Below are 27,148 nucleotides of genomic sequence, written 5' to 3' on the forward strand. Positions count from 1 at the left end.
TAACTCGTAAAAATTTTGAATTCATCCAAAGATTTTTGGCTGAGTTTTGGCTGATATGCTTTTGGTTCTCTAGCTTTACTCTTTATATATTATGGGTGAATTCAAACCGTGTACATCTTTCAGTAAATTGAATCACATTTTTTCGAATCATCCTACACCATACTAATTCGATACACCCTCATTTGATTTACTACTATAATTTGTAAATTGAATTTGACTAATTCCATATAGAAAAATGCTATTTGTACAATAAAATTAGCTATTAAAATAATCACTAATGTATTTGTGTATAAATATATGTGTAGTTTAATTTATTTTCAATGTGTATTTGTATTCCAATATATATTTTATATTAATGACGAATTTTGGTATACACATAACATAACTCTTCTATATATATAGTAACATGCATAAGGACATCTACGTAACATTTTTTACTTTGGGTGATTCATATAATATTAGGATGACTTCGGTTTATATAAGTGTTTTACCTAAATTAAACATATATTAACATTTCTTATACTAAACTTATAAATGGTATTAAGTATAGAATTTTTTCGAGTATCTAGAAATATTCATTGAAGAGGCTTCAAATTCATTTGAATTATTGATATCCTTGTCAACAAGATTTGTTTTTTAAATTCATTATTTTCTCAAACCAAAAAAAAATAAAAAAGGAAGAAGAAGAAGTTACACACAATAGTCATTATTCTTATATTCTAGTAGTAGTAGAAAATTTTCATAATTTTAGTCACGACAACTCATCTTTCAACTACAATATTTAACCCAAATTCTCCTTTGTATATCAAAGTTTAACTAACATCATTTTATTTATGTCCCAAGTTAGGAGCTATTTATGAGTATGAAGTATCGATCTAAGTCGAATTCCATGCCATAATATTAACTAACCCATTAACTTAAAATGGGAAAGAGCAGAATTGCCATGGTCATGCAGACCCTTGCTATGATAGTAAGCCATGAAATCTTTGAGTGATGTATCCCTATACACTGGAGGGTTATCCTCAGACAAGAGTTCCTTGATGGGTCCATACATTCTCGTTTGGTGACGATGAACAGTGAAAAAGCATGCCACTGATACTCTTGGCCCTACATGATTTGCAAGCACACGGTGCTCCACACTCTTGAATTTGTCGTTGGACATTAGCTGTAGTATGTATTATATTATAGCAACATATAAATTCAAATCTAGTAGTACTAATCTAATCATGCATTTTTAACTCAATTCAAAAAAATTGGACTTACTTGTAGCAGATCTCCAATGTTGACTACTATAGCTCCATGAAGAGGAGGCACATCAATCCAGCCATTTTGGGTCAAAACTTGGAGGCCACCTATGTGATCTTGAAGCAGAAGAGTTAGGAAATCGGGATCAGTGTGTCTGGTAGTTCCCATGGTGAGTTCTGGCTCAGGACATGGTGGGTAATAATGGTACAAAATTGAGTGCCCTTTTACACAGTCCAAGCTTTCAAGATGCTCAGCTTTAAGTCCAAGTGCTTCTGATAGCAATTCAAATAGCACCTTCCCCAAAATCATCACTTGCCTTGAATATTCCATTGTCACTTCCCTGCAAATTAAACTAGGTAGTTATGTACTCTGAATTAAGAGTCATGTTATAACTACTTTTTTTTTTCAACCAATAGCCAATCTTTTTAAATGATTTTATTTACAAATTTTAAATTATAAACCTAAATACTAAACAGTTAGTTTACATACTTTTTGGTGAATTAATTACTAATTAAATCCATAGGATATAGGATTAACCAGTAATTACCTACCTGCATGGGGGAGGCAGTTCTTGAGGATCAAGGGGTTCAGGGCCCATAAGACAGAACAGTGTGTCTCTCCAATTAGCATACTTCGATTGATACAAATCAAAGTTGCTAAGATACTTCACTTTCTTCATCATCTCCCTTGTGTAGTACTCTGCTTTCACCTCCTGTGCCAGCTCGTGAAACTCACGCGCCGCCGTCAGCGTCTCTTCCAGAAGCTTCACGGGGATCCCGTGATTCACCACCTGGAAAAACCCCACCGTCTCCGCCGCATGTCTTACGCTCGCCACTACTCCGGCGCGGTCTCCGGAGATATCCTTGAGGTCGATGACTGGAATACTGAACTGGGTAGGTGTCGGTTCTCCCGGAGATGGATCGCCGGCGGTTAGCTCTTCCGGGGGGCGAATGAAGATTTGTGGAAGTTTGGTGATGCCGGAGTCAACCAGGCCTTTGACTCCGGCTTTGGATTCATCAAAAGCCTTCAATTGTCTCAAGCGATCGTTGATTGCGGGATTTCCGGCCCCGGTGACAATCATTATGTTTGTGACACTGTGACGGTGATTACTGTTACAAGATTGACCCTCTCTCTGGCCTCTGCATCAAGTAACAAGATTTTTTTTATATTGGCGTATCGCACGTGCTAATACTGTCCAAGGTTGTTATTAGTCTCACCTCTCACGTGATCTAAGCTGTTGCCAATTTGGAATTTGCTATGGGCAACCTCCATCACAAAATGTCTGAAAATTAATAAATTTAAAATAGTACGAATTTCCAGGGTAAAAAGAAAAGGTTGGTAAATTCTCATTAGTGGTAAATGAAAAGAAAACTTGTTGAGAAGCAGAGAACCACATTAGAGAGATAAGGTAGGTAGAGGAAAAAGAAACTGAGCACGTGTTTTTATGGATAACAGTCATAACACCTAAAGAGTATTTGGACACCGCACTGTGCCGTACAAATTACACAATATCAACCAGCAATTTGTATCATAACATGGTGGTTACTAATGAAGAAGGAAGTAAAGTAGAACACGAATCTGGTTATGACAGGCAAAGGGAGCTTAAGCTTCTTGATGAGTCCAAAGCAGGTGTGAAGGGCCTTGTTGATGCCGGTTTGTCTAAGCTTCCAAGGATCTTCATTCATGAAAATCTTAACACATCTTCCTCTGCTACCAATGACAATGTTACTATTCGATCAATGCATGAGCAAGTTAGCTCACGGCTTGAGATCATTGAGAAGGTGAAAGATGCTTGTGAGAAATGGGGTTCTTTCAAGTGGTGAACCATGACATTCCACAGTGTGTTTTGGATGAAATGCTTGATGGGGTGCGCAGATTTCATGAGTAGGATCCTGAGGTGAAGAGAGAATTCTATTCACGTGATATTTCGAGGATGGTGTATTACAACACCCACACGGATTTGTACACAACTCCTGCGGTTAATTGGAGGGATACACTCTCTTGTGTATTGTCTCCAAGGCCTCTTCATCCTCTCCAACTCCCTTCAATCTGCAGGTATATGGTTCCAACAACATGCTAGTACTTAGTCAGTTACATTGAAATTTTAATTAGTTTATGATATGAATTGTATTAGTTATTCCCAAAAGAGCTGGTGCTACTTATAAATGAACAGTAATAATACTTGGTCAGCACAACTTAACTGACATAATTGCTCCATAATCGGATGACAAAAATTTCGTGTTTTCTAGCTATTCATAATTGTAAAATTGAATTTTCCTGCAGAGATATAATAATTAAGTACACAGAGTATGTTAAGAAATTGGGATTAGTTCTATTTGAATTGCTTTCTGAAGCATTAAGCCTTAATCCAAGTTACCTCAAAGACATAGATTGTGCAGAAAGGCTTTACATGCTTAATCATTATTACCCTCCTTGTCCTGAGCCTGAACTCACATTGGGAAAAAGTGGGCATTATGATTCCAGCTTCCTCACTGTTCTACTACAAGACCAAGTTGGTGGACTTCAAGTCTTGTATGAAAACCAATGGATTGATATCACTCCCATTCCTGGTGCTCTCATTATTAACCTTGGTGATTTGATGCAGGTATCAATTTTTTATAGATATTTGTACACACTGCTTTGTGGCTATGTGAATTAATGTGTCAACATCATTTTTAACAGCTGATCACAAATAGTAAGTTTGTGAGCTCCAAGCACAGAGTTTTGGCTCAAAAAACAGGCCCGCGAGTTTCGGTTGCATGCTTTTTTAGACAGCATTTTCAACCTTAGACTTCAAAAGTGTATGGACCAATAAGGGAGTTGGTTACAGAGGAGAATCCTGCAATGTTCAAAGATATCACAGTGAAGGAGTTGATCACACACAGATATACCGTAGGGCTAAATGGTGTCCGTGCACTAGAACACTTCAAGCTATAATAAGAAGTGCGCTGTGGCATGCAACTTAATGTTGTAATTAACGTTAACAAAGCATATTTTAATTCAAGAATATTTTTGAAACAATTAAATGATAGTGGTTGTTGAAATTTTTTATGACATTGGAAAAAAGTTGTGTATAGAAACTTCAATTGTTCATACTGCACGGACAATCATTTTGCATTACGTATATATGTCTGAAAAATAATAATTTTATATTTAAATAGATATCTAACTTTTCTATATTTAATTTACGACTGTTAATTAATTTGATTATAGTTTTTACATATTTTCACCTTTTTTTCTTTATGGCAACTTAAGTTCATAAACTCGATAAGTTTAATTAAAATAGTACTAAATTCAGGCGTCAAAAAAGACTTCCAGAGAAGAGAGATAACGTTAAGGAAAAAAGAAACTAACCACGTGTTTTTATGGATAGCGCGTAGTATAGAGTATTTGGACACCCCAATGTGCTGTCCAAATTTCACTGTTTTGTCATTACTCAGAAAGGGAGTGGAATTGAAGAACACGATGGCTACTGATGCAGAAGAAAATCAAGTAGAACACGGCTCTTGTTATGACAGGCAAAGGGAGCTTAAGCTTCTTGATGAATCCAAAGCAGGTGTGAAGGGCCTTGTTGATGCTGGTTTGTCCAAGATTCCAAGGATCTTCATTCATGAAAACCTTAACACATCTTCCTCTGTTACCAATAACAATGTTACGATTCCAGTCATTGACTTGGGATCACTGCATGAACAAGGTAGCTCACGGCAAGAGATTATTGAGAAGGTGAAAGATGCTTGTGAGAAGTGGGGGTTCTTTCAAGTGGTCAACCATGACATTCCAGAGTGTGTTCTGGATGAAATGATTGATGGGGCGCGCAGATTTCATGAGCAGGATCCTGAGGTGAAGAGAGAGATCTATTCACGTGATATTTCAAGGATGGTGTATTACAACACCAACTTTGATTTGTACACAACACCTGCGGTTAATTGGAGGGATACACTCACTTGTGTATTGGCTCCAAGGCCTCTTGATCCTCTCCAACTCCCTTCAATCTGCAGGTACATATGGTTTCTACTTTCTTCTTTCTATTTGTAGAAAGAACAGTACAGAACTCCATCATGCTAGTGGTTCCAACAACATACTAGTAGTTAGTTAATGTAAACCTTAAGAGAGAGAGAAAAATCAAATGAAAGAGTGAGAGCTAATATTTGTAGAAAGTGAATTATCATTCAGATCTTTTGTAAGTGTATAAAGAGTTACACTGCAGAGTTATATATATACACTTGTACTAAGCAAAGCTAAGCCAACCTAACTGCTATAACTACTTAGGTTTTTTATAAATTATAACTTATTGCAGACCCTACACATTCAAGAACTTATTTTCACTTAAAGACTCATAAGCTGAACTATACATTAACAGTTAATTTTAGTTCATGATATGAATTTTATTAGTTATTACTTATTAGTAAGTTTAGTGTATAAAATAAGCCAAAAAGAGCTGCTGTGACTTTTAAGTGAACAGTAATAATATTTGGTGAGATTGATCCTCTTGAAGTCTTCTATTCATAACTTGATAAGACAATTTATGTAGTGTCTTATAATAAATTTGGTCACCACAACTTAATTGAAATAATTGCTCCATAATCTTATAAGAATTGTGTTTTCTACCTATTCATGATTGTGAAATCTAATTTCCTTGCAGAGATATAATAATTAAGTACGCAGAGTATGTTAAGAAATTGGGATTAGTTCTATTTGAATTGCTTTCAGAAGCATTGGGCCTTAATCCCAATTACCTTAAGGACATAGATTGTGCAGAAGGACTTTTCATGCTTAATCATTATTACCCTCCTTGTCCTGAGCCTGAACTCACTCTGGGAACAAGTGGCCATTGGGATTCTAGCTTCCTCACTGTTCTATTACAAGATCAAGTTGGTGGACTTCAAATCTTCTATGAAAACCAGTGGATTGATATCACTCCCGTTCCTGGTGCTCTCATTATTAACCTTGGTGATATGATGCAGGTGGTGATTATTTTATCAACTTTTTTATAGATATTTTTACACACTGCTTTGTGGCTATGTGATTTAATGCTTCAACATCATTTTTAACAGCTGATCACAAACCATAAGTTTGTGAGCTCCAAGCACAGAGTTTTGGCTCGAAAAACAGGTCCGCGAGTTTCGGTTGCATGTTTTTTTAGACAGCATCTTCAACCTGAGATTTCAAGAGTGTATGGACCAATAAAGGAGTTGGTGACAGAAGAGAATCCTGCAATGTATAAAGATATCACAGTGAAGGAGTTGATGACACACATGTATGCCATAGGACTAAATGGTGTCTCTGCACTAGAACACTTCAAGCTATTATGTATGAAATAACAACTCTGAAATCTGTTAAGTTGTTTCATGATATAGAACTCTGAAAACTATAATCTGTTAAGCTTTTATGTCTCTCTGGTTATCTAAAATCGCATCGACTATAAAATTTTTCCATGTTGGCATATTGCACGTGCTAATTCTGTGCAAGGTTGTTAGTCTCACGTGATGTAGGCTGCTGCCATGTGCAACTGTGCAAGCTCCATCACTAACTAGATGCATACTAAACAATCATTCTGCATTAGGTATATATGTCTGAAAAATAATAATTTTATATTTAAATAGATATGTAACTTTTTGTATATTTAATGTACAACTATTAATTTGATTATAGTTTTACAATATTTTCATCTTTGTTTTTCCTTATGGCAACTTAAGTTCATAAAGTCGATGAGTTTAATTTAAAATAGTACTAAATTCCGGGGTTAAAAGAAGGTTGGTAATTTCTCACTAGTGGTAAATGAAAAGAAAACCTCTTGAGAAGCAGAGAATCAAACTAAAGAGATAAGGCTGAGGAAAAGAGAAACAGACCACGTGTTTTTAGTTTTTTATGGATAACCTAACCCGTAGTATAGAGTTTTTGGACACCCCAATGTGCTGTCCAAATTACATTATTTATCATAACAAGTCACACATCAACATTATTTTATCATTCTAGAACATGGTGTCTACTAATGAAGAAGGAAGTTATGACAGGCAAAGGGAGCTTAAGCTTCTTGATGAATCAAAAGCAGGTGTGAAGGGCCTTGTTGATGCTGGTTTGTCTAAGATTCCAAGGATCTTCATTCATCACAACCTTAACACATCTTCCTCCACTGCTACCAATAATGATGTTAGTATTCCAGTCATTGACTTGGGATCACTGCATGAACAAGGTAACTCACGGCATGAGATCATTGAGAAGGTGAAAGATGCGTCTGAGAAATGGGGGTTCTTTCAAGTGGTCAACCATGACATTCCACAGTGTGTTTTGGATGAAATGCTTGATGGGGTGCGCAGATTTCATGAGCAGGATTCTGAGGTGAAGAGAGAAGTCTATTCACGTGATGATTCAAAGAGGGTGTTGTACAACACCAACTTTGATTTGTACACAACTCCTGCTGTTAATTGGAGGGATACATTCTCTTGTGTAATGGCTCCAAGGCCTCTTGATCCTCACCAACTCCCTTCAATATGCAGGTACATATGGTTTCTACTGTCTATTTTCTATTTGTAGAAACAATAGAACATAACTCCACTATGCTATAGTAGTTAGTTGGTTCTACTCAAATTTTAGCCCATGATATGAATTGTATTATTTATTAGTAAGTTTAGTGTATAAATTAAGGCCAGAAGAGCTGTGCAAACAATTTCTTTAGTGAGTCCTGAGTAGTGACTTATCAGTTCATTTGGTCACCACAACTTAATTGACATAATTGCTCCATAATTTTACTACAATTTTGTCTCTTCTGGCTATTCATGATTTACATTACTAACTAATGTTTGTTTTTCATGATTGTAAAATCTAATTCCCTTGCAGAGATATCATAAGTAAGTACACAGAGTATGTTAAGAAATTGGGACTAGTTTTATTTGAATTGCTTTCTGAAGCATTAGGCCTTAATCCCAATTACCTTAAAGACAAAGATTGTGCAGAAGGGCTTTTCATGCTTAATCATTATTACCCTCCTTGTCCTGAGCCTGAACTCACTCTGGGAACAAGTGGCCATTGGGATTCTGGCTTCCTCACCCTTCTCCTACAAGATCAAGTTGGTGGACTTCAAATCTTCTATGAAAACCAATGGGTTGATATCACTCCTGTTTCTAATGCTCTCATTATTAACCTTGGTGATATGATGCAGGTGGTGATTATTTTATCAATTTTTTATAGATATTTTTACATATATGCATATAAAAAAATCAATACCTAAATTAGTCACTATAAATTTGTATATAAATGTATATATTATTTAATTTATTTTTAATATATATTTTATATTTTAACATATATTCTGTTAGAGTGATTAATTTTAGTAATTGATTTTTTGTGTGGACGTAATATAATTGTTTTACACACTGCTTTATGGTAATGTGAATTAATGTCTCAACATTTTTAACAGCTGATCACAAACAATAAATTTGTGAGCTCCAAGCACAGAGTTTTGGCTCAAAAAATAGGTCCACGAGTTTCGGTTGCATGCCTTTTTAGACAGCATCTTGAACCTGAGACTTCAAAAGTATATGGACCAATAAGGGAGTTGGTGACAGAAGAAAATCCTGCAATGTACAAAGATATCACAGTGAAGGAGTTTGTTAAGCACTATTATGCAAAAGGACTTAATGGTGTCTCTGCACTAGAACACTTCAAGCTATAATAATAATACATACACACAATTGAGAGTTTCAGCATTTCCTCAAATTGAGTACGAAATAAGAACTCTGAAATCTGTGAAGTTGTGATCATGTCTTCATGATATAGAAAACTATTAAGTTATGTAACAGGCTACCTTTTTTTTTTTTTCTTGTTTGGGTACAATTGTGACTTATTACTTAATTTATGCCTAATTTTAGATGCGTTTGTGTTCATTTTTTTGTATTATTTTATTTGATTTGGAATTTGAGAGATTAATATAATTTGGATGTACTATAAAATTAACCTTGAGAGTTAAATGAAAGCATTATTTAGTCACCAAAAAAAATGAAAGCATTATTTTACTCTGTAAAGTGATGAGAATCCTAGTAGTAGTATACTCATTTAGGCAATTGTCTCTGTTTTATTTTTATTTCTTCTTTATAGTACCTGCACAACTAAATTCAGATTTATCATTAATTAAAATGCTAAAATTATAAATAGTGTTAATATTATAAGTCTTATTTTACATGAATTTCCAATGTATTAATAAATTAATTAATGTAAAATCTTATAAATTTTTTTTTTGTGTAAAAAAAATCTTATCTATCTTTTCATGCACTAATTAATCATATGAATTGCTAACTTACTGCAATACTGCGTTCACCTTAATCTTGCTCATAATTACTACATGATACCATATTTAAAACAGATTCTATTTCGAGTTTGGATCGTCTAAGACTCGGCAATTAAAGCCCACATTGTTTCACCATATTTAAGGGTACGAATCCTGGCCAAAAAAATAAAAGGGGTACGAATGAATGGGTTTTGTGCATTAATCACATTGATTAAGACATGATAAAGATTGTTTTGTAACAATAATTATATTATTTTTAATTATTTTATTAAAATAATTATACAAATAACAAATTTTTTTTATTTTTTATTAACAAGATATCGTATTTCTAAAATAATATTAATTTTATTTTATAAATTAATTTTAATATACATTTTAATTTTAAATTAATTTATTTTTAAAAATGATCAAAATTAATACTCTGTTAGAAATACTCTTCATGTCAATTATGTGAGTAGAATTTCTTCATTTTGTCAGGTCACCATAAAGTACTAATGTTACACTATTATTTTATTTGATATATCGAGTCACATGAGTTGTATCACTTGTATGCAAAACTTTAGCTTCAGCAACTAGCCTATTTTGACATTGATCTTAACTTCTTTTATATATATGGTCAATGAATGCCCAAAAAGACACCCTTGGTTCCTTTGGAATTTGGATATATAATATTTTTTTATTATTTTAATATTATTATTCTTTTTAAACAATGTGCTGATACTTAGAAGTGACTCTATCGAAGACGAGTATCAACATTAATTGTAGTAGTCTAGATTCATAGTTCTTTTTTTCATGGTCCCTATTCCCTGATTATACAGATAACATGATTATATTATCTAATATAGAAAAAAATTATTTGAAACATTCAAAATATAATAATTTAATGCTTTTCGTCAAAAGTTATATTTTTATAATATTTAATTATTTACTAATAATTAGATGACACAAAATGTACTTCGACTTTAACCCCCCAAAATACGGAGGCCAATTTTTTTTTTTAAATATTATTTAGACTAACCAAGTAAATAGTCAACTTTAAATCAATTAAATCACATAACTTGAAACTTTAATTTTCTTCAAAACCCCGTTCCACATGACATGGCCAATATCAAATCATACGCTCCTCCCACGTCTCGAAGAAGGGTAGTCTCAAATAATGTTTATATATTTTTTATTTCTTAACATTTTTATAAAAAAAAAGTATATAGACTTAGAAATAATGAAGAAATAAATTAAAAAAAAAAAAAAATATTTTTTTTTCTATACTTACTGTACTGAAACGACAACATGTTAAATAGAAGACGCGGCGCACATTGCGACCATGCATCATGCATGAGGCACCGTCCTCTTTCTCTTTCTCTACCCTTTCTTTTGTTTTCTCCGTTTACTCATCTTTAAATATTCATTTAGAGTAAACTATTAAAATAGTGGCTCAAAATTTATATAGTTGGTAAAAATAATTTTAAAAAATTCTAACAATAAATAAATTTTTAAAATATTTAAAAATACGATAAAAAATAAATATTAAATATATTTCAAAAAATTTTAAATATAAATTTTTGATATAATTTTTTTAAAAATTATTAAAAAATATTTTTATTCTTAAATTTTGATAATTTTATGTGAAGTAAATATTTTTAAATTTTTTTTATTGTAAGTGACTACATTTAAAAAAAATTTAAGAGATGAGATTTTGTTTTAAATTTTTTTGCATATTTTTTAAATATTTATTTAAATGTTGCTATAAAAATTCAGATCAATTGAATAAATTTTTTACCAAATAAAAAATATTTTTATATTTATAAAAAATATAATATTTATTAATTATTTTTTATCGTATTTTTAAATTATTTAAAAGTTATTTTCATATTTTGTCAATAATATCTTTTAAGAATTTTGTTGTTAGCATGTGAATCTTTTTCGGTATGAATTGATAATTAACTCATAATCATTATTATTAAAGTTTATTCCTTATAAAAAATATAGAATTAATTAACATTCATTAGAATTATTTATCATATTTTAATATTTATTATAGAATATTACGTTTTTATTATTTTAATTTTCTCAACACCTATAAATATCAGTATATATTAAATCATATTACATATATCTTAAAGGAAAAATTTAGGGAGCCAGCAAATTTGTTAAAATCTGACCAGCACTTAGTTAGCAAAACAAAAATGAGTGATTCTTCACCATTAGATGAAATCTCACACCATTAAATACATTATTGATGGCTAATTAATGGTTACAACTCACAAAATCATAATTTAAATACACACAAATCTTTTTCTCTTACTCTCTCCTATCATTTCTAACATTCCTTTTATCTATCCAAAAAATTGGCGGTGTTATAGAAGTAATCTAGAGAGAGAATATATAGCATCATTTCATACCATCATAGGACGACATAGCTTATTGGGAAGGGAGAGGAATTAATTAACATGGTGGTCACTAATAACCAGGAAGATGGAGGATATGATAGGATCAAGGAGTTAAAGCTTCTTGATGAAACAAAAGAAGGTGTGAAGGGTCTTGTTGATGCTGGTTTGACTAAACTTCCAAAGATCTTCATTCACGACAACCTTACCACTTGTTCCTCTCATCATGTCAGTGCTAATATTCCAGTCATTGACTTGGGATCACTGCATGAACAAGGTAATTCATCATCAAGGCATCATATCATTGAGAAAGTGAAAGATGCATGTGAAAAATGGGGGTTCTTTCAAGTGGTCAATCATGACATTCCAAAAAGTGTGTTAGATGAAATGCTTGATGGAGTGCGTAGATTTCATGAGCAGGATTCTGAGGCAAAGAAAGAATTCTATTCACGTGATATATCAAAAAGAGTGTATTTTCTGACCAACTTTCATTTGTATACAGCTCCATCAGCTAATTGGAGGGACACTCTTCATTGTGCATTATCCCCTGCCCCTTTTGATCCCAACCAACTTCCCTCTGTTTGCAGGTATTTCTATAACTCTCTGGTTAATTGGTAATAAGCTTTTCTTTACTGTAAAAAAATATCTTTATATAAAGTTATTTAACGGTTTTTAGTTTTATTTTCATACAAAAATATTTTTGTTAGAGTATTTATTTTATATTATATTATATATTTTATAGTTTTAGTAAGATTTTTTACTTTTAGTTTTGTCTAATTATTTTTAATTTAATTTAGTCATGATTTTTTTCATGTATTTTTTGGACCGATAAACGGGCTAGCCTAGTCCATTTAGACTCGATCCATCTAAATTTGCGAATTAAACAGACTAGTTCCTTTAAACTTGTTTTATTCTGAGTTATAATTTTTTAGTCTGGATTGTTTATGGTCAGTCCGATAGATTAAAAATGACTCACTTTTTTATTTTTATGTTTTATCTTTTGAAAAATATTTTGACAAAAAATTATTTTTAAGTTAAAAATCTTAAACAAATAGTTTTTCTTAGTTGATGAATAGTGTTTTTTGGTCAGATCAAAAGAAATATTACCTAAAAATGTTAATTTTTTTTAAGTGTAAAAAATTTAAACGGCCTGCCTATTTAATCCGTAGACTAGTCTGTTTAACCCAAAATTTAAATGTGATTAATTTTAGAGATAAACTGTGCTCATTTAAATAGGTAAATGAACTAGTCCAATAAATTTAATCTATTTTAATGCACCTATATATTTTAATGAAAAATGTTGTTTTATAGAAATTTTTATAATATTTTGAAGGTAAAATAGATTTTCATATCAATGATTAATATGAAATAAATTTATTACTTGTAGAGATATAATGATGGAGTACTCAAACAATGTGAAGAGATTGGGACTAACTCTGTTTGAGTTGCTATCCGAAGCATTAGGCCTTAAGCCTAGTTACTTTAAGGATATAGATTGTGCAGAAGGGCTTTTCATGCTTGCCCATTATTTCCCATCTTGCCCTCAGCCAGAACTCACCTTAGGGTCAAGTGGCCACTGGGATACTAGCTTCCTTACGGTTCTTCTTCAAGATCAAGTTGGTGGCCTTCAAATCTTTCATGAAAACCAGTGGATTGATATCAAACCTGTCCCTGGTGCTTTGATCATCAATGTGGGTGATATGATGCAGGTAATAACCTCATCAATTATCTTATTAGGAAAATACATGTATCTAACCGTTTTTTTTAATTGGTAATTTGGTATATATATATTTTTTAGAAGTGTTAGGTAGCAGATTTTGTAACTTATAACCATTAATTAATTATTATTAATGTTTTAAATGGTCTGAGATTACATATAATGCTATAAAATTATTTATTTTTCTTTTATTAATTAAATGCTAACTAATTTTTAATAAAAATACTAATTTCTTAGACTTTTCTTTTTCAACGGTAAATAAGTGTAGTTTTTATGGTTAAAGTATAGAAGTTAAGAAATCAATTAATTGAATAAAAAAAATAACTACTCACATGAAGTTTTATGTAAATATAATCATTAAAATTTAATTTGAATAAATATTATATTAAATAATTTAATTAAATATATCAAATCATACTATTATTTTTATACGAAAATATCTTTTGTGAATAGTCATTTAAAAATAATTTATATTGATAAAGAAAAACAAATTGTTTCATAAATATTTACAAATGATGGTAATTTTTTTTAGTTGGCTAAAATGAACAGTAAATAAAAAATTGGTGTAATTTTTATGTTTATAAATCATAATATATTAATAAATGAATTTGCTTTTATAACTAATGCTTCATATATATTGGAAGAATAATTATGAAATATAAAATTAGAATAGATAGCAAAACTCTATCTTTGGATATTAAGTCATGTGTGGAATTTTATTACATTACTTCAAAACTAATGTACCTATTAAAAAAGAGGGCTAAATGACATTATCTAACGTCAAATTTTACATCTTGTTATTTTTTGCAGCTAATCACAAATAATAAATTTGTGAGCTCTAAACATAGAGTTTTGGCTCCTAAAATAGGTCCACGAGTTTCAGTAGCATGTTTCTTCAGACAAGATCATCCACCCGAGACTTTTAAGGTGTATGGACCAATAAAAGAGTTGTTGACTGAAGAGAATCCTCCAATCTACAAAAATATCACAGTAAATGACTTGATTACATACCAAGATTCCATAGGGCTAAACGGTGTTTCAGCACTAGAACATTTCAAGTTGTAAACTATGAAGAATTTGAGTAGAAAATACAATTGGCTGATGCAAGTTATGCAAATCTGGTTTGGAGTGTGTTAAAGTGATGAGAGATTCCAAATTACTGTATGTATTTGAGTTTGAATTTGTTTTTTTTTTTTTTATCTCTAATAAATTCATGTTGAAATGCTTTTGATGTAATACATATCTAGTATGAAATAAAAGTTGAGTATTGGTTAAATAATTCAGGTATTTGTGACAAAAATTGTTCATATAAGGAAATTTATCTTAAATAAAGAAAGTGGTCCATCATTTGTACCATACGTAGCATCATTGTCGACTTGTCGTATATATGACACGTTAGCCACATGACAAGCCAAGTTATCGATAAGATTTCATTGCATGCTAAAATATTATTTTGCGTAACAAGAGTGAAGATGAATATAGCAGTTATAGTGGAAATTGATTCTTTTGAGATTTGCCACAATATAATGCCTAACCAAAAAGCAGAAAGTTCCATCTTATACTACTTGTTTACGGTGTTAAAAATTGTCTAAGACACACATACATTGGTAGATCTTTCATTAACAGTTTTTTTTTTCAAAATTATATATCAAAGACAATTTCGATATGATTTTAAAAGTCGTCAAAAAATTATGATGTATATCTTAATTAAACTCGTACAAATATTTCAAAATATATGCATTTAAGAGCTTTATTAGAAGCACAACATATAGCCACAAACAAACAGTATTAAGGTTGTATTTAAAAGGGAGACTAAAACTGAAAGACAAAAACTAAGTGACACAAACTGAATTATATATGATATAAAATATATTTAACTGAGTTACGCTTCAATATCATATTTGATTTAAGATAAATATAAAAATTGTAAGGTAGATTTAGAATTTGAAAAGTTTTAATTTTTGTCCTTCAAAATTTCAATCTTTCTGTATCTCCACTTTTTAGAGGTATTGAAGGAACTAAAACTTTGTGTTTCGAAATTTTTAAATCATCAAACATAATACTCAAAATTAATCTTTCGATCTCAGTTCCAAGCCTAATAGTTAACATGATTGTCATTCAACAGAAACTAAACTTTGTGACTGTTAATTGATACATACAAATTACTTAACCAACACGAGGCTTAGGGTTTTTATTTCATATACTACATAAATACCCAAGCTATGGCATTTGGACATACATGAACTTATTATTATTAGATAGAAAACCAAATTATTTGACATTCATTCATATAAGACACATGCTAATTCAGAATCTCTCATCACTTCTTCAACACACTGCAAATAAAACAAACTTGCATAACTTTCAGCCAGTTTCTCTTCAAATTCTTCATGCATGCTTTACAACTTGAAGTGTTCTAGTGCCTTGACACCATTTAGCCCTATGGAGCCTTGGTATGTAATCAAGTCATTTACGGTTATATCCTTATAGATTGGAGAGTTTTCTTCTCTCAACAACTCCTTTATTGGTACATAAACCTTGAAAGTCCCAGGAGGATGATCTTGCCTGAAAAAGCATGCTATCAAAACTCGCGGACCTATTTTTGGAGGCAGAACTCTATGTCTAGAGCTCACAAACTTATCATCATTTGTGATTAGCTGTTAAAAATGATTATCAACCATACATAAAGTTGTTATTTACATAATTAATGTCATTAATATTAATTAAGCACAGCTCTCTTTTAATTTAGATAATTGATGACTTGAACTTACTTGCATCATATCACCCACATTGATGATCAAAGCACCAGGGACAGGTGTGATATCAAGCCATTGGTTTTCATGGAAGACTTGGAGGCCACCAACTTGGTCTTGAAGAAGAACTGTGAGGAAGCTAGTATCCCAATGGCCACTTGACCTTAAAGTGAGTTCTGGCTGAGGGCAAGATGGGAAATAATGGGCAAGCAGGAAAATCTCTTCTGCACAATCTATGTCCTTAAGGTGACTGGGTTTGAGTTCTAATGCTTCAGAAAACAATTCAAACAGAGTTAGGCCTAGTCTCTTGACTCTGTTTGAGTATTCCATCATTATATCTCTGCAAGTAATAAATTGATTTCACATTAGTAAGAGAGAAAGTTAGTAACCCTTGATCAATATTCCAAAAGTTACTAATACTAGAAATCATATAAAGGGAAGAGGATAAGCGAGAGAAAACTAAAGAAAGTTAGAAGTGAAAGTTTATTAAAATAAGAAAAGTAATACATACAGGTGAAGTTTACCTATCAAATTCGTAAGTTTAGACCAATTTTTAAGTATTGAATTTAAAATTATTTTTACTGATGCAATAATATATAATTAGATAATTATATAAAACTCTTTTACACTGCATGAAACTGAAATTCTGCACAATGTTATCAAATTCGTAAAATCTAGCTAAATTTAAACCATAAAATTTTATTGTTACTCACTCGAAAGTAGTACAAGTACCTGCAAACAGAGGGAAGTTGGCGAGGATCAAAATTTGGTCAGGAAATACACTCTTTTTGACATATCACGTGAATAGAATTCTTTCTTTGCTTATGAATCCTGCTCATGAAATCTACGCACTCCATCAAGCATGTCATCCAACACACTCTTTGGAATGTCATGGTTGACCACTTAAAAGAAACCCCATTTCTCACACGCATCTTTCACTTTCTCAACGATCTCATGCCTTGATGATGAGTTACCTTGTTCATGCAGTGATCCCAAGTCAATGACTGGAATATTAGCATTGACATGATGAGAGGAACAAGTGTTAAGGTTGTCGTGAATGAAGATCCTTGGAATCTTAGTCAAACCAGCATCAGCAAGACCCTTCACACCTTCTTTTGTCTCATCAAGAAGCCTTAACTCCTTCTACCTATCATAACCAGATTCATCAGTGCCAGCCATGTTCCACTCCATAAAAAAAAAAGTTGCTATTTCAAGACTTCAGTGTTTAGTAGGAATGGCATGTAATGTTATTTTGCCTTGATTGCCTAGCGGAGTTCTTAATTATAATATCTGATATCAATTCTTGGACAAGGTATGAGTGCAATCAATTATAGGTACATGAAAGTCAACTTTATTTGATTATTAAAACATACATAATCCAATATTAGAAAGTGTTTAAGATTTGATGGCAACCCAAAAAAAAAAGTTTAAGGTGCGATAAATATTTTTTACTGCTGACAGTTTATCACACGAGATATTTTCATATTTAAGGTGAGATTTAAACTTCCAAATTTTTAATTAAAAAATTAATGATGAGTTACTAGAACACTCTTAAGTATTTAATATTTTAAGAAATATATATTAAATTTAAATTTTAGATATAACAAATTTTTTTAGGAGAGAAAGAGCAATAAATATGAAATGTGTGAAATTTGAATTGTCCAATATATATATATATATATATATATATATATATATAAATAAGTTTGAAGTTTCATTCCTCTGTGTTTCACTTCTTCAATAACATAGCAACAAGCTATTCTGCTATTCCAATAGAAGATGTGCTTCACACCAATTGATTTCACACACACAATTTTATATTATTATTTTCAAATTAATAATGGTGAAAGCCTTAATAAAAGCATGGAAACTTATATCTGAAACCCACTGAGGATCATCTATTGTCGCCCAATAAACAAGGTGTTCGGTAGTCGCGTTCCGGACAGGTCGGATTCACGTGTGAAGGAGTGAGAATGCCTTGGTCTTGGTCGCGCTGGTTGCGGGCTTCCCGAGCAGACGAGCACTTGTCCTAAAGAGAGGATGGGGGGGAGCCACCTGCAAAGACACTCCGACGCTCAAGTCAGCTAGTGTGCAGGCGGAGGAAAGAGTGATGTGAAAAGGTGACGTACCTCGGGGGAAGAGCCAATCTTCCCCTTATATACATGTCAGTAGTGGGCCCCACGTGAGGACAGACCCATATTCCCAAGGACGCTGTCCTGCAGCCGCGTGTGGGGCGCACAGGACACGTGTCCGGGTCGCTTAGAGGGCGAGGAGCCGGGTCGGGTGGATCTCGGGCCAGGGTCGACCCGTTGGTTCCATGGGCCAGGCCGTAACAGTGCCCCCACACGCCAATGGTGGCTGTGGGAGCCATCAATGGCGTGTTGTCTCGCCTCCCATTTGGGGTCGTCTGGTCGGTCGTTCGTGATAAGGATTTACCCTCGACGCGCGTGCCCTTTGGTTGTATAAGCAACCGTTTCGTCGCATCGTTCCCAGTGCCGAGCATTAAATGCTCATAATGGGGTGAAAAATCTTTGCTGAAAAAACTATTCTGCCCCCAGTCGTTTCGCGCTCCCTAGGGTAGTTTTTAAACGGGACAGTTTAAGCACTTCTTTCTTTCTTTTGTGCCTTCCTTTTCTCTGCCTTCTTCTTGCTCCCAAATTTCAACATTTCTTTGCAGTGCTGCTGTGTGCTTTTTCCTTCGCATCTTTCTTTAACAACTGTTCCGTCGTTCTTCCACTAATTCAGGTAACTTTCGAATCATACTCTCTTTTATGCATTATCTTTGCATGTTTGTTGTGTAGCCTTTTAATTGCGAGTAGATGTGTTAGGGGGGGAAAGTACCATTCCAGGGTAGGCTTTTCTTGTTCTTTTCGTGATTTAGTCTTGATCGGCCTTAGTCGGGGAGTCGTGGGGGGTAGTGTCTGTATTCGGCCTGAGCAACCGATCTCTTAGACTGACTGGATGGTCCCCCCATGTAGGTATGGCTCGCACGGTTTTCCGAGCTTCCGTTAACCCCGCGGCGTACGATCCTTATGCTTGGGTCGTCTCCGACGTCAAGGATTCGCCTAACCAAATGGGCGAGGAGGAGCTCACCGAGTTCCGACAAGCCGGGTACTTGTGCGGAGGGACTGACGAGGAAGCCAATTATGACGTTTTTGTCCCGGCTCCTCACGAGCGTTTGTATGAAATCAACTTCCAACACCCCCGAGTCGCCGACTGGATTTGGTTCTACAAATCCATGTTCACACAAGTCGGAGTTCGTATCCCGTTCTCAGCCTTTCAAATGGCGCTATTGAGTCGTATTTCCGTGTCGCCGTCGCAGTTGCATCCGAACAGTTGGGCCTCGATCCGCTGTTTCGAGATGGTTTGTGAGTACCTCGAGCTGCCGGTGTCCGTAGATGTTTTCCTCTTCTTTTTCACCCTCACAAACCCTTCCAAGGAGGGGAAACACAGAAAAGGGTTCATGTCCTTCCGGTCTGCCCAGGGTCGGAGGATTTTTGGCTTGTTTGAAGATTCCTACCATGGGTTTAAGGACAAATATTTCAAGGTCCGCCCTGTCAAAGGTCGTCACCCCTTTTGGTTGTCGTTGGAGGGAGTACGACTCATCCCGACCTATTGGAGTTTCGGGGCTGGGTCCAATACCTTTATTAAGGTAACCTATAACGGCATGTCGGCGGTGGATAGGCAGATTGCCGAAGTGTTGATGGCGGTCTTTGGGAAGAACCAAGTGAATCCCCACCTCCTTATGGGTGATCGGGAGTCCGGTCGTAATTATATTTGTGAGAAACTTGTACTTTACCTTTTACCTTTTTACTTTTATTGATATTCTGCGGCGATTAACCGACCTTCTTTACTTTTCTGCAGTGGAGATGTTTGCGTCGGTGACTGGTCTTCCCAATTTGTTCCAAACTTTCCTCTGCGCTAGTGATGACGAAGGGGATAATGAAAAATCTGCCGCTGAGAAGTCTGCAATTCCTCCAGAGGACAAAACTACTTCAGGGCAGGAGGCCGCGGTTGACGGAACCGGGACCTCGACTCAAGCCGCCCAGGTCGAGGGCGAGAAAACGGTTCATTCCTCTCCCTTCCGCGAAGTGGTAGGCACCGGGGGTTCGACGTCTGCCCCTGAAGTCGATGATGGCGCGGAGGAGGTTCCTAACCCCAAGAGGAAAAGGAAGATGTCCTCCAGTCCCGAGGGGGTCCTTACCGTCATGGAGAGGAATTTTGATGCTGGGAACTTCATAGATTCCCAGCTGATTCCTGGTACTGAGGAGTACTTCCATGAGTCTTCCCTTGCCGGGCAGGCGAGGTGGATGTACCGAACCCTTCTGCGGGGTGCCGTGATAGCCCGGAAGGCCGAGTTTGAGTTGTCCGGAATGGAGTCCCTCCGCAGGAGGTTGGAAGCTAGTGGGAAGGCTAACAATGAGCTAAAAAATGAAGTCGAGGCTCTCCGGGAGCAGTTGACTCAATCAAATGAAAAACTTGACGCCGCCGAGAAGAAGGCCACTGCTGCCGAGAAAAAGACTGCCACTGTTGAGAAGAAGTTAGAGGACTCGGACGCCACGGTTTCTCGTCTTGTCGAACGTGAGATGGCTTTGGAGGGCCAGGTCGGCGCAGCGCAGAAACGGGTGGCCGAGATGGAGAAGGAAAAGCAGGCCGTGGAGGCCGAATTAGCGGCGTGGAAGGCTAAGTACAAAGATGTCGTGAAGCAGGGGAAGGGTGCAATTTTGGCGACCGAGGAGGCTCTTAAAGCTCAGGTCAAAGTTATTGCTCCCGAGTTTGATACGTCGGCGATTGGAGTTCTCAAAGTTATTCAGAATGGCAAAGTCGTCGACGCCCCCAAAAAATGAATCTTCTGTTTAGAGTTTTTGTCTAGCCGTTTTGTTTTGACTTGTGAACAATTTTAGTTTTAGCCGTTTTGGCTTGTGAACAATTTGATTTTAGCCGTTTTATTTTGGCTTGTGAACAATGACCGTTTTAGTCGTTTGCTCGAGTTGTCGTGATAAACTTTTCCTTATTCGTCTGGTCGTGTTACCGTTTCTATTAACCGTTTTTGGTTTATTGTCGTCACTTATATCAATGGCCCATGGCCTTTCGCGTAGTCGTAACGATGGTTGTCGACGGGTTCCCGGGGTGATCAGTCCCGGGGACGCGCGTCGTCGTTGGTCGTGATGGGGTGGTTTATCTGGAAAATTGAGTGACAAAACAGGAGAGAAAATTTGCACAAGTATATCTTATTCGGTAATCGTATGAAGGACTCGTAAGTCGCTATGAAAAGTTTAAAAGTTAAATTTGCAAATTAACTACTTAGCTAGCCTGGTCGGCTTGTCGGGCCATTCTCTAGGAGTAGAATCTTCTTAGGTTGTCCGCGTTCCATGTTCTCGGGACTTCTTTGCCGTCAAGCCTTTCCAACTTGAATGCTCCTTTTCCCATCACTTTTTTGATTCTGTAGGGGCCTTCCCAGTTCGCCGCTAGCTTGCCTTCTCCGGGGGTCGGTAGGCCGATATCATTTCGCCTCAAGACGAGGTCGTTTGCCTCAAATTCCCTCTTGATCACTTTGGTGTTGTAGCGCAGAGTCATTCTTTGTTTTAGCGCCGTTTCTGTCAGATGGGCCATTTCCCTGGTTTCATCTATCAGGTCTTTTTCTATGGCTTCCTCCACTCCTTTCAAAAGCAACCGCGGGCTCGGCTCACCGATTTCTACGGGTATTACTGCGTCTACCCCGTACGTTAGTCGGAAAGGAGTTTCCTTAGTGGAGGATTGTTCGGTTGTTCGGTAGGACCAGAGGACCGCTGCGAGTTCGTCGGCCCAAGCGCCCTTTTTATTGTCCAACCTCTTTTTTAGCCCCGAAAGGATGACCTTGTTGGCGGACTCTACTTGTCCGTTTGTCTGAGGGTGTTCTACCGAAGAGAACCTTTGCCTTATACCCAGGCCGTTGAGAAATTCCGTGAACTTCTTGTCAGTAAACTGCGTGCCGTTGTCTGAGATGACGACTTCTGGTATGCCGAATCGCGTTATCACCTGCCTCCACATAAATTTCCTGCAATTGGACGAGGATATGCTAGCTAGTGGTTCGGCTTCTATCCATTTGGTGTAGTAGTCAATTGCGACTATGAGGTACTTGACTTGCCCAGGGCCGACTGGGAAGGGCCCTAAGAGGTCGACTCCCCATTGAGAAAATGGTCGGGAGGTCGTTAGCAAGCTTAACTCGGAGGCCGGCGCCCTGGCAAAGTTGGCGTTCTGTTGGCACTTTACGCATTTTTTGACAAACTCTTTGGAATCCGTCATCATCGACGGCCAGTAATATCCTGCTCGGATTAGTTTCCTCGCTAAGGCCTTGCCTCCGATGTGGTGCCCACAGCAGCCCTCATGGACTTCCCTGAGGACGTAGTCCGTCTGGTCGGGGCGTAGGCACTTCAGTAGGGGCTGGTTGAGCCCTTTCCTGAACAGCTGTCCTTGGATGACGGCGTATTTGGCCGCTTCCCTTCTCAATTTTGCCGCATCTTTTTCATCACTAGGGAGTTTGCCGTGTTCTAGGAAGTTGGTGATGGGGTCTAGCCAGGAAAGACCTAGGGTTGTCATGTGCAATGTGATTGCCGGTTCTCTTGCCATGCCTTGGATGAGAGACCGGTTCCCTTCCCCTGGCTTTGTGCTGGCTAACTTTGATAGGAGGTCTGCCCGTGTGTTCCTTTCTCTAGGTACGTGGTGGACCGTGACCTCTTCGAACTTTTGGCTCAAGCTTTTAACCTTTTCCAAATACTTCTGTAGCAAGGGGTCTTTGGCTTGGTAGCTACCGTTTACTTGGGAGGTGACGACTTGGGAATCGCTGCATATTTCCAGTCTTCTTGCGCCGACTTCTGCCGCTAGGGTTAAGCCTCCTATAAGGGCTTCATATTCTGCCTGGTTGTTCGAGATGGGGAACTCGAATCTGATCGACTGTTCGTATACAACCCCAATCGGGCTTTCCAGGATGATCCCGGCACCTCCGAAGGTCTGGTTGGAGGCTCCGTCCACGTGGAGCTTCCACCGTGTACCCACCTCTTCACTTGGATCTCCCGTCACTTCTACTAGAAAATCCGCCATTGCCTGCGCCTTGATGGCTTGCCGGGGCTCGTACCGTATGTCATACTGGGAGAGTTTGATGGACCAAGTCATCATTCTTCCCGCCAGATCGGGTTTTTGGAGTACTTGCCGGATCCCTTGGTCCGTTCTGACGACAACTTGGTGACTCTGGAAGTACTGTTTTAACCTTCTTGAGGAAGTTAGGAGTGCTAAGGCTAGCTTTTCCAACTTGCTATATCTTAATTCTGCCCCTTGCAAGGCCCTGCTTATGAAATAGACTGGCTGTTGAGCTTTCCCGTCCTCCCGTACCAGAACTGCGGCCAGGGCTTCACTCGTTATAGCGAGGTATAGGTATAGTGGTTCCCCGTCCTTTGGCTTCCCGAGAACGGGTGGTGCCGCCAGGATTTCCTTGAAGTGCCGAAAGGCTTCTTCACATGCGGGTGTCCATTCAAACGCCATCCCTTTCTTCATGAGGTTAAAGAATGGCAGGGCCTTTGTCGCCGAAGCTCCGAGAAATCGGGATAATGAGGTCAACCGTCCTGCCAACCTCTGAACGTCCTTGATGCAACCCGGGCTCTTCATCTGGAGTATTGTCTGGCATTTCTCCGGGTTAGCTTCTACCCCTCTCTGAGTTATCATAAATCCCAGAAACTTGCCGGCTTCCATGGCGAAGGCGCACTTGAGGGGATTCAACCTCATACCGTGTTGACGGAGGGACGCGAATACACTTTCCAGGTCGTTCAAGAGGTCGTCAGGTCGTGTTGTTTTTGCCAGGATGTCGTCCACGTAAACTTCAACTGTTTTCCCTATGAGGTCGTGGAATATCCTGTTCATCAGCCTTTGATATGTTGCCCCCGCATTTTTCAAGCCGAATGGCATTACCTTATAGCAGAAAGTTCCTCCTGGCGTTATGAACGCCGTCTTGTCTTCGTCGGGACGGTGCATCGGTATCTGATTGTAACCGGAGTAGGCGTCCATGAAACTTAGATACCGATATCCCGCCGCGGCGTCGACGAGTGCATCTATGTTGGGGAGGGGGAAGCAATCTTTGGGGCATGCTTTGTTAAGGTCAGAGTAGTCCACGCACATTCTCCACCTGCCGTTGTGTTTTCTCACCAATACCACATTCGAGAGCCATGTCGTGTAGTCTACTTCCCGTATGAAGCCCGCTTCTAGGAGGCTGGCCGTTTGCCTGGCTACCTCCTCTGCTCTTTCCGTCGACATCTTTCTCCTCCGTTGAGCTACTGGGCGTGCTTCCGCCTTGACGGCTAGATGATGTGAGATGATTTTTGGATCTATGCCCGGCATGTCGGCTGGAGTCCAGGCGAACAAGTCCCCGTTGGCCCTTATCATTTCAATCAAAGGTTCCTTCAGTTCATGTGGGAGGTTCTTGTTAATGAATGTGAACTTTTCCTCTTCATCACCGATTCTAAACTTCTCCAGGTCCCCTTCTGGTTCTGGCCTCGGCTTGTCCTCTACTCTGGCATCGAGGTCGGCTAGGAACACACCGGATGCTTCCTTGGACTTCTTTCGAAGGGAAAGGCTGGCGTTGTCACAAGCGACCGCCGTCTCGAGGTCTCCCCTTATGGTCCCTATGGATCCGTCATCGGTAACGAACTTCATAACTAGCAGCTTGGTGTTGATTATGGCTTCAAAATCGTTGATTGTTTTTCTTCCCAAGATGATGTTGTAGGCTGTGGAATCTCGGAGGATTACGAACTCGGCCATCGCCGATCTTCGGCCTTGGGTTTGCCCCACCGAGATTGGTAGGGATATGACTCCGTCCGGTTTGATGAAGTGGTCGCCCAACCCGATAACCCCGTGCTGGTGAGTCGTCAGGTCGGCATCCTTTAGCCCTAGTGCGTCGAACACGTTGCGGAACATGATATTTGAATCAGCTCCTGTGTCGACAAGGATCCGTTTGACGAGGCCAGTTCCCACTATGGCCGTTATGACCATGGGGGGGTTTTCCGGGGCGTCGCTGAACCATTGGTCTTCCGGGCCGAAAGAAATGGATGGAGGATTTTTAGAGCTTTGCACCGGCGGGGATGAGATCGTCAGAACCTTAGCGTTTTTCTTGTGTGCCGACCGGGATTTTGGCGCAGCGTTTTTTGCCGTTACCACGTTTATCACAGTGAGGCCGTGGTCTCTGTCTTCGGGTTCTTGTCGTCGCTTGGCCGATCGGGTCTTGCCTTCCTCGTCTTGATCGCGATAACGTCTTCTAGGCTCCCTGATGAGATGGGAGAACGCTGCTAGCTTTCCTTCCCTTATCGCTTGTTCCAGTGCATCCTTTAGGTCAAAACAATCCTGTGTTTGATGGCCATAACCCTTGTGGTAATCACAATAAAGGTTCTTGTTTCCTCCCGTACGGTCCTTAAGTGGTCGGGGCTTCGGAAGAATTCCCTTCTCAGCTATTTGCTGATAGACTTCCACGATGGGGAGAGTGAGTGGAGTGTAGTTAGTAAATTTTCCGACCCGAGGGAACGGTCTAGGTGCCTTGTTTGACGCCTCCTCCTTGCCTTTCTCTTTTGCTCTCTCACCGTCACCCGGCTGCCGAGCCTGGCTGTAACCGGACTGCCGCTTATTGGCAGCCATGACCCGGCTGACTTCCTCGTCGTTTATGTACTCCTTGGCCACCGTCTGGATTTCATGCATTGTCCAAACCGGTTTCGTGGTAAGGTGTTTTCGGAAGTTCTCGTTGAGGAGGCCGTTCGTCAGGCAGAGACTGGCCACTGAGTCGGTTAAGCCGTCGATTTCCAAGCATTCGTCGTTGAACCGATCTAAGTACCTCCTGGTCGGCTCTCCGTGTCTCTGGGTCACCCCTAGAAGGTTGATAGGGTGCTTGGCCTTTGCTATCCGCGTTGTGAATTGGGCCAGGAATGCACGGCTGATGTCTGAGAAACTGTAGATGGAACCTTGAGGGAGGCCGTTAAACCATCTGATCGCTGGCCCTGCTAGGGTTACCGGGAAGGCGCGGCATCTCACTTCGTCCCTTACTCCCTCTAGATTCATCCTGGCCTCAAAGGCCGTGAGATGTTCTAGAGGGTCTTGAGTTCCGTCATACCTCATGTCCGTTGGTTTGTCGAAGTGTTTCGGCAACCGGACCTCGAGGATAGATCGGTGGAACGGGGTGACGCCCATTATCACAGGTTGTCTTGTTCTCTCAGATCTCCTTTCCCCGTCCTCGCGACCTCTTGCCACTCGGCGGGTTGTTCTGCCGCGGGAGTAGATGATCGTGTCATTTCGTCTTCTTATTACGGGTGATTCCTCCCGCGTGCTCTCCGCTTCCGTCCGGGATGCGGATGTACGCCGCGGGCGGCTTCTGTGAGAGTTCTCCTCCTCACTCCCGGGAGACGGGGTATAGCTTGGATCGGTAAACTGTCCATCCCGTTCCCGGTCAGCCAGCTGTCGTTCTAGGTTTTGGACTCTGTGGCGTAGCTCCTGCATTATTATGGCGCTGTCGCCGCCCGTTCCCCCGAAGGGTCGTGTTCTCGTGTGTTGTTGGGGGGACCTCCGCCGCCCCCTTAGCGAGGCAACGGAGGCTGCCCCCTCCGCTCTTGTTGCTCGAGCTTGGTCGCCGGGACCCAGCACGACTTCCATTTAGGCAGTCCCCACAGACGGCGCCAATGTTCGGTAGTCGCGTTCCGGACAGGTCGGATTCACGTGTGAAGGAGTGAGAATGCCTTGGTCTTGGTCGCGTTGGTTG

At 38.3% G+C, this 27,148-nt stretch overlaps 6 protein-coding genes across 11 annotated transcripts; 3 read left to right on the forward strand and 3 right to left on the reverse strand.

Moving 5' to 3' along the window:
- Nucleotides 1-690: 690 nt before the first annotated feature.
- LOC112802800 (1-aminocyclopropane-1-carboxylate oxidase homolog 1) lies at nucleotides 691-2,615 on the reverse strand. Its single transcript, XM_025846153.2, has 3 exons — nucleotides 1,797-2,615; nucleotides 1,264-1,585; nucleotides 691-1,165 (listed from the first exon to the last, which is right to left on the reverse strand). Exons 1-3 carry the CDS (start codon nucleotides 2,324-2,326, stop codon nucleotides 905-907), a joined length of 1,113 nt encoding a protein of 370 aa, XP_025701938.1. The 5' UTR covers nucleotides 2,327-2,615; the 3' UTR covers nucleotides 691-904.
- Nucleotides 2,616-3,178: 563 nt separating this feature from the next.
- On the forward strand, nucleotides 3,179-4,182 carry LOC112804009 (1-aminocyclopropane-1-carboxylate oxidase homolog 3). The gene is made up of 3 exons (XM_025847450.1): nucleotides 3,179-3,300; nucleotides 3,529-3,850; nucleotides 4,036-4,182. The coding sequence occupies exons 1-3, from the start codon at nucleotides 3,179-3,181 to the stop codon at nucleotides 4,180-4,182; spliced, it is 591 nt and encodes a 196-aa protein (XP_025703235.1).
- A 460-nt stretch (nucleotides 4,183-4,642) lies between these two features.
- Nucleotides 4,643-9,128, forward strand: LOC112802798 (deacetoxyvindoline 4-hydroxylase). 3 transcript variants are annotated; one of them, XM_072236374.1, is made up of 4 exons: nucleotides 4,643-5,243; nucleotides 5,888-6,209; nucleotides 6,300-6,555; nucleotides 7,222-7,742. In XM_072236374.1, coding segments are annotated over exons 1-4 (1,176 nt in total). In that variant the 5' UTR covers nucleotides 4,643-4,647; the 3' UTR covers nucleotides 7,224-7,742. The 3 variants fall into 3 exon arrangements, with proteins under 3 accessions (XP_072092475.1, XP_025701936.1, XP_072092476.1); XM_072236375.1 differs by lacking the exons at nucleotides 4,643-5,243; nucleotides 5,888-6,209 and adding exons at nucleotides 8,083-8,404; nucleotides 8,663-9,128 and having other exon boundaries at nucleotides 6,415-6,555; XM_025846151.3 differs by lacking the exon at nucleotides 7,222-7,742 and having other exon boundaries at nucleotides 6,300-6,638.
- A 2,731-nt stretch (nucleotides 9,129-11,859) lies between these two features.
- LOC112802801 (1-aminocyclopropane-1-carboxylate oxidase homolog 1) lies at nucleotides 11,860-14,909 on the forward strand. Of its 2 annotated transcripts, XM_025846155.2 has the most exons (4): nucleotides 11,860-12,190; nucleotides 12,416-12,500; nucleotides 13,301-13,622; nucleotides 14,441-14,909. In XM_025846155.2, exons 1-4 carry the CDS (start codon nucleotides 11,977-11,979, stop codon nucleotides 14,693-14,695), a joined length of 876 nt encoding a protein of 291 aa, XP_025701940.1. In that variant the 5' UTR covers nucleotides 11,860-11,976; the 3' UTR covers nucleotides 14,696-14,909. The 2 variants fall into 2 exon arrangements, with proteins under 2 accessions (XP_025701940.1, XP_025701939.1); XM_025846154.2 differs by having other exon boundaries at nucleotides 11,860-12,500.
- An 808-nt stretch (nucleotides 14,910-15,717) lies between these two features.
- Nucleotides 15,718-17,686, reverse strand: LOC112804010 (deacetoxyvindoline 4-hydroxylase). Of its 3 annotated transcripts, none has more exons than XR_011881728.1 (3): nucleotides 17,116-17,686; nucleotides 16,402-16,723; nucleotides 15,718-16,195 (listed from the first exon to the last, which is right to left on the reverse strand). XR_011881728.1 is itself a non-coding variant. In XM_029298587.2 (3 exons), the coding sequence occupies exons 2-3, from the start codon at nucleotides 16,714-16,716 to the stop codon at nucleotides 16,030-16,032; spliced, it is 573 nt and encodes a 190-aa protein (XP_029154420.1). In that variant the 5' UTR covers nucleotides 16,717-16,723; nucleotides 17,116-17,686; the 3' UTR covers nucleotides 15,718-16,029. The 3 variants fall into 3 exon arrangements, 2 of the variants coding, with proteins under 2 accessions (XP_029154420.1, XP_072092662.1); XM_029298587.2 differs by having other exon boundaries at nucleotides 15,718-16,287; XM_072236561.1 differs by lacking the exon at nucleotides 17,116-17,686 and having other exon boundaries at nucleotides 15,718-16,287; nucleotides 16,402-16,880.
- Nucleotides 17,687-21,720: 4,034 nt separating this feature from the next.
- On the reverse strand, nucleotides 21,721-27,042 carry LOC140173282 (uncharacterized). The gene is made up of 2 exons (XM_072196125.1): nucleotides 24,559-27,042; nucleotides 21,721-24,393 (listed from the first exon to the last, which is right to left on the reverse strand). Exons 1-2 carry the CDS (start codon nucleotides 27,040-27,042, stop codon nucleotides 21,721-21,723), a joined length of 5,157 nt encoding a protein of 1,718 aa, XP_072052226.1.
- Between the last annotated feature and the right edge of the window lie 106 nt (nucleotides 27,043-27,148).

The sequence above is a fragment of the Arachis hypogaea genome, chromosome 5 (assembly GCF_003086295.3).
Source record: "Arachis hypogaea cultivar Tifrunner chromosome 5, arahy.Tifrunner.gnm2.J5K5, whole genome shotgun sequence".
NCBI lineage: Eukaryota > Viridiplantae > Streptophyta > Magnoliopsida > Fabales > Fabaceae > Arachis > Arachis hypogaea.

Bases quoted from the DNA above. Each gene is read 5' to 3' on its own strand.
- LOC112802800 (XM_025846153.2), bottom strand. From the start codon at position 2,326: ATGATTGTCACCGGGGCCGGAAATCCCGCAATCAACGATCGCTTGAGA. The intron at 1,586-1,796 runs GTAGGTAATTAC...TTTAATTTGCAG, and splicing joins GAACTGCCTCCCCCATGCAG to GGAAGTGACAATGGAATATT. The intron at 1,166-1,263 runs GTAAGTCCAATT...TACATACTACAG, and splicing joins ACATTGGAGATCTGCTACAA to CTAATGTCCAACGACAAATT.
- LOC112804009 (XM_025847450.1), top strand. From the start codon at position 3,179: ATGGTGTATTACAACACCCACACGGATTTGTACACAACTCCTGCGGTT. The intron at 3,301-3,528 runs GTATATGGTTCC...ATTTTCCTGCAG, and splicing joins CAACTCCCTTCAATCTGCAG to AGATATAATAATTAAGTACA. The intron at 3,851-4,035 runs GTATCAATTTTT...TTTCAACCTTAG, and splicing joins ACCTTGGTGATTTGATGCAG to ACTTCAAAAGTGTATGGACC.
- LOC112802798 (XM_025846151.3), top strand. From the start codon at position 4,648: ATGTGCTGTCCAAATTTCACTGTTTTGTCATTACTCAGAAAGGGAGTG. The intron at 5,244-5,887 runs GTACATATGGTT...ATTTCCTTGCAG, and splicing joins CAACTCCCTTCAATCTGCAG to AGATATAATAATTAAGTACG. The intron at 6,210-6,299 runs GTGGTGATTATT...CATTTTTAACAG, and splicing joins ACCTTGGTGATATGATGCAG to CTGATCACAAACCATAAGTT.
- LOC112802801 (XM_025846154.2), top strand. From the start codon at position 11,977: ATGGTGGTCACTAATAACCAGGAAGATGGAGGATATGATAGGATCAAG. The intron at 12,501-13,300 runs GTATTTCTATAA...TATTACTTGTAG, and splicing joins CAACTTCCCTCTGTTTGCAG to AGATATAATGATGGAGTACT. The intron at 13,623-14,440 runs GTAATAACCTCA...TATTTTTTGCAG, and splicing joins ATGTGGGTGATATGATGCAG to CTAATCACAAATAATAAATT.
- LOC112804010 (XM_029298587.2), bottom strand. From the start codon at position 16,716: ATGATGGAATACTCAAACAGAGTCAAGAGACTAGGCCTAACTCTGTTT. The intron at 16,288-16,401 runs GTAAGTTCAAGT...CATTTTTAACAG, and splicing joins ATGTGGGTGATATGATGCAA to CTAATCACAAATGATGATAA.
- LOC140173282 (XM_072196125.1), bottom strand. From the start codon at position 27,042: ATGGAAGTCGTGCTGGGTCCCGGCGACCAAGCTCGAGCAACAAGAGCG. The intron at 24,394-24,558 runs GTGAGAAAACAC...GGTTACAATCAG, and splicing joins GGCTCTCGAATGTGGTATTG to ATACCGATGCACCGTCCCGA.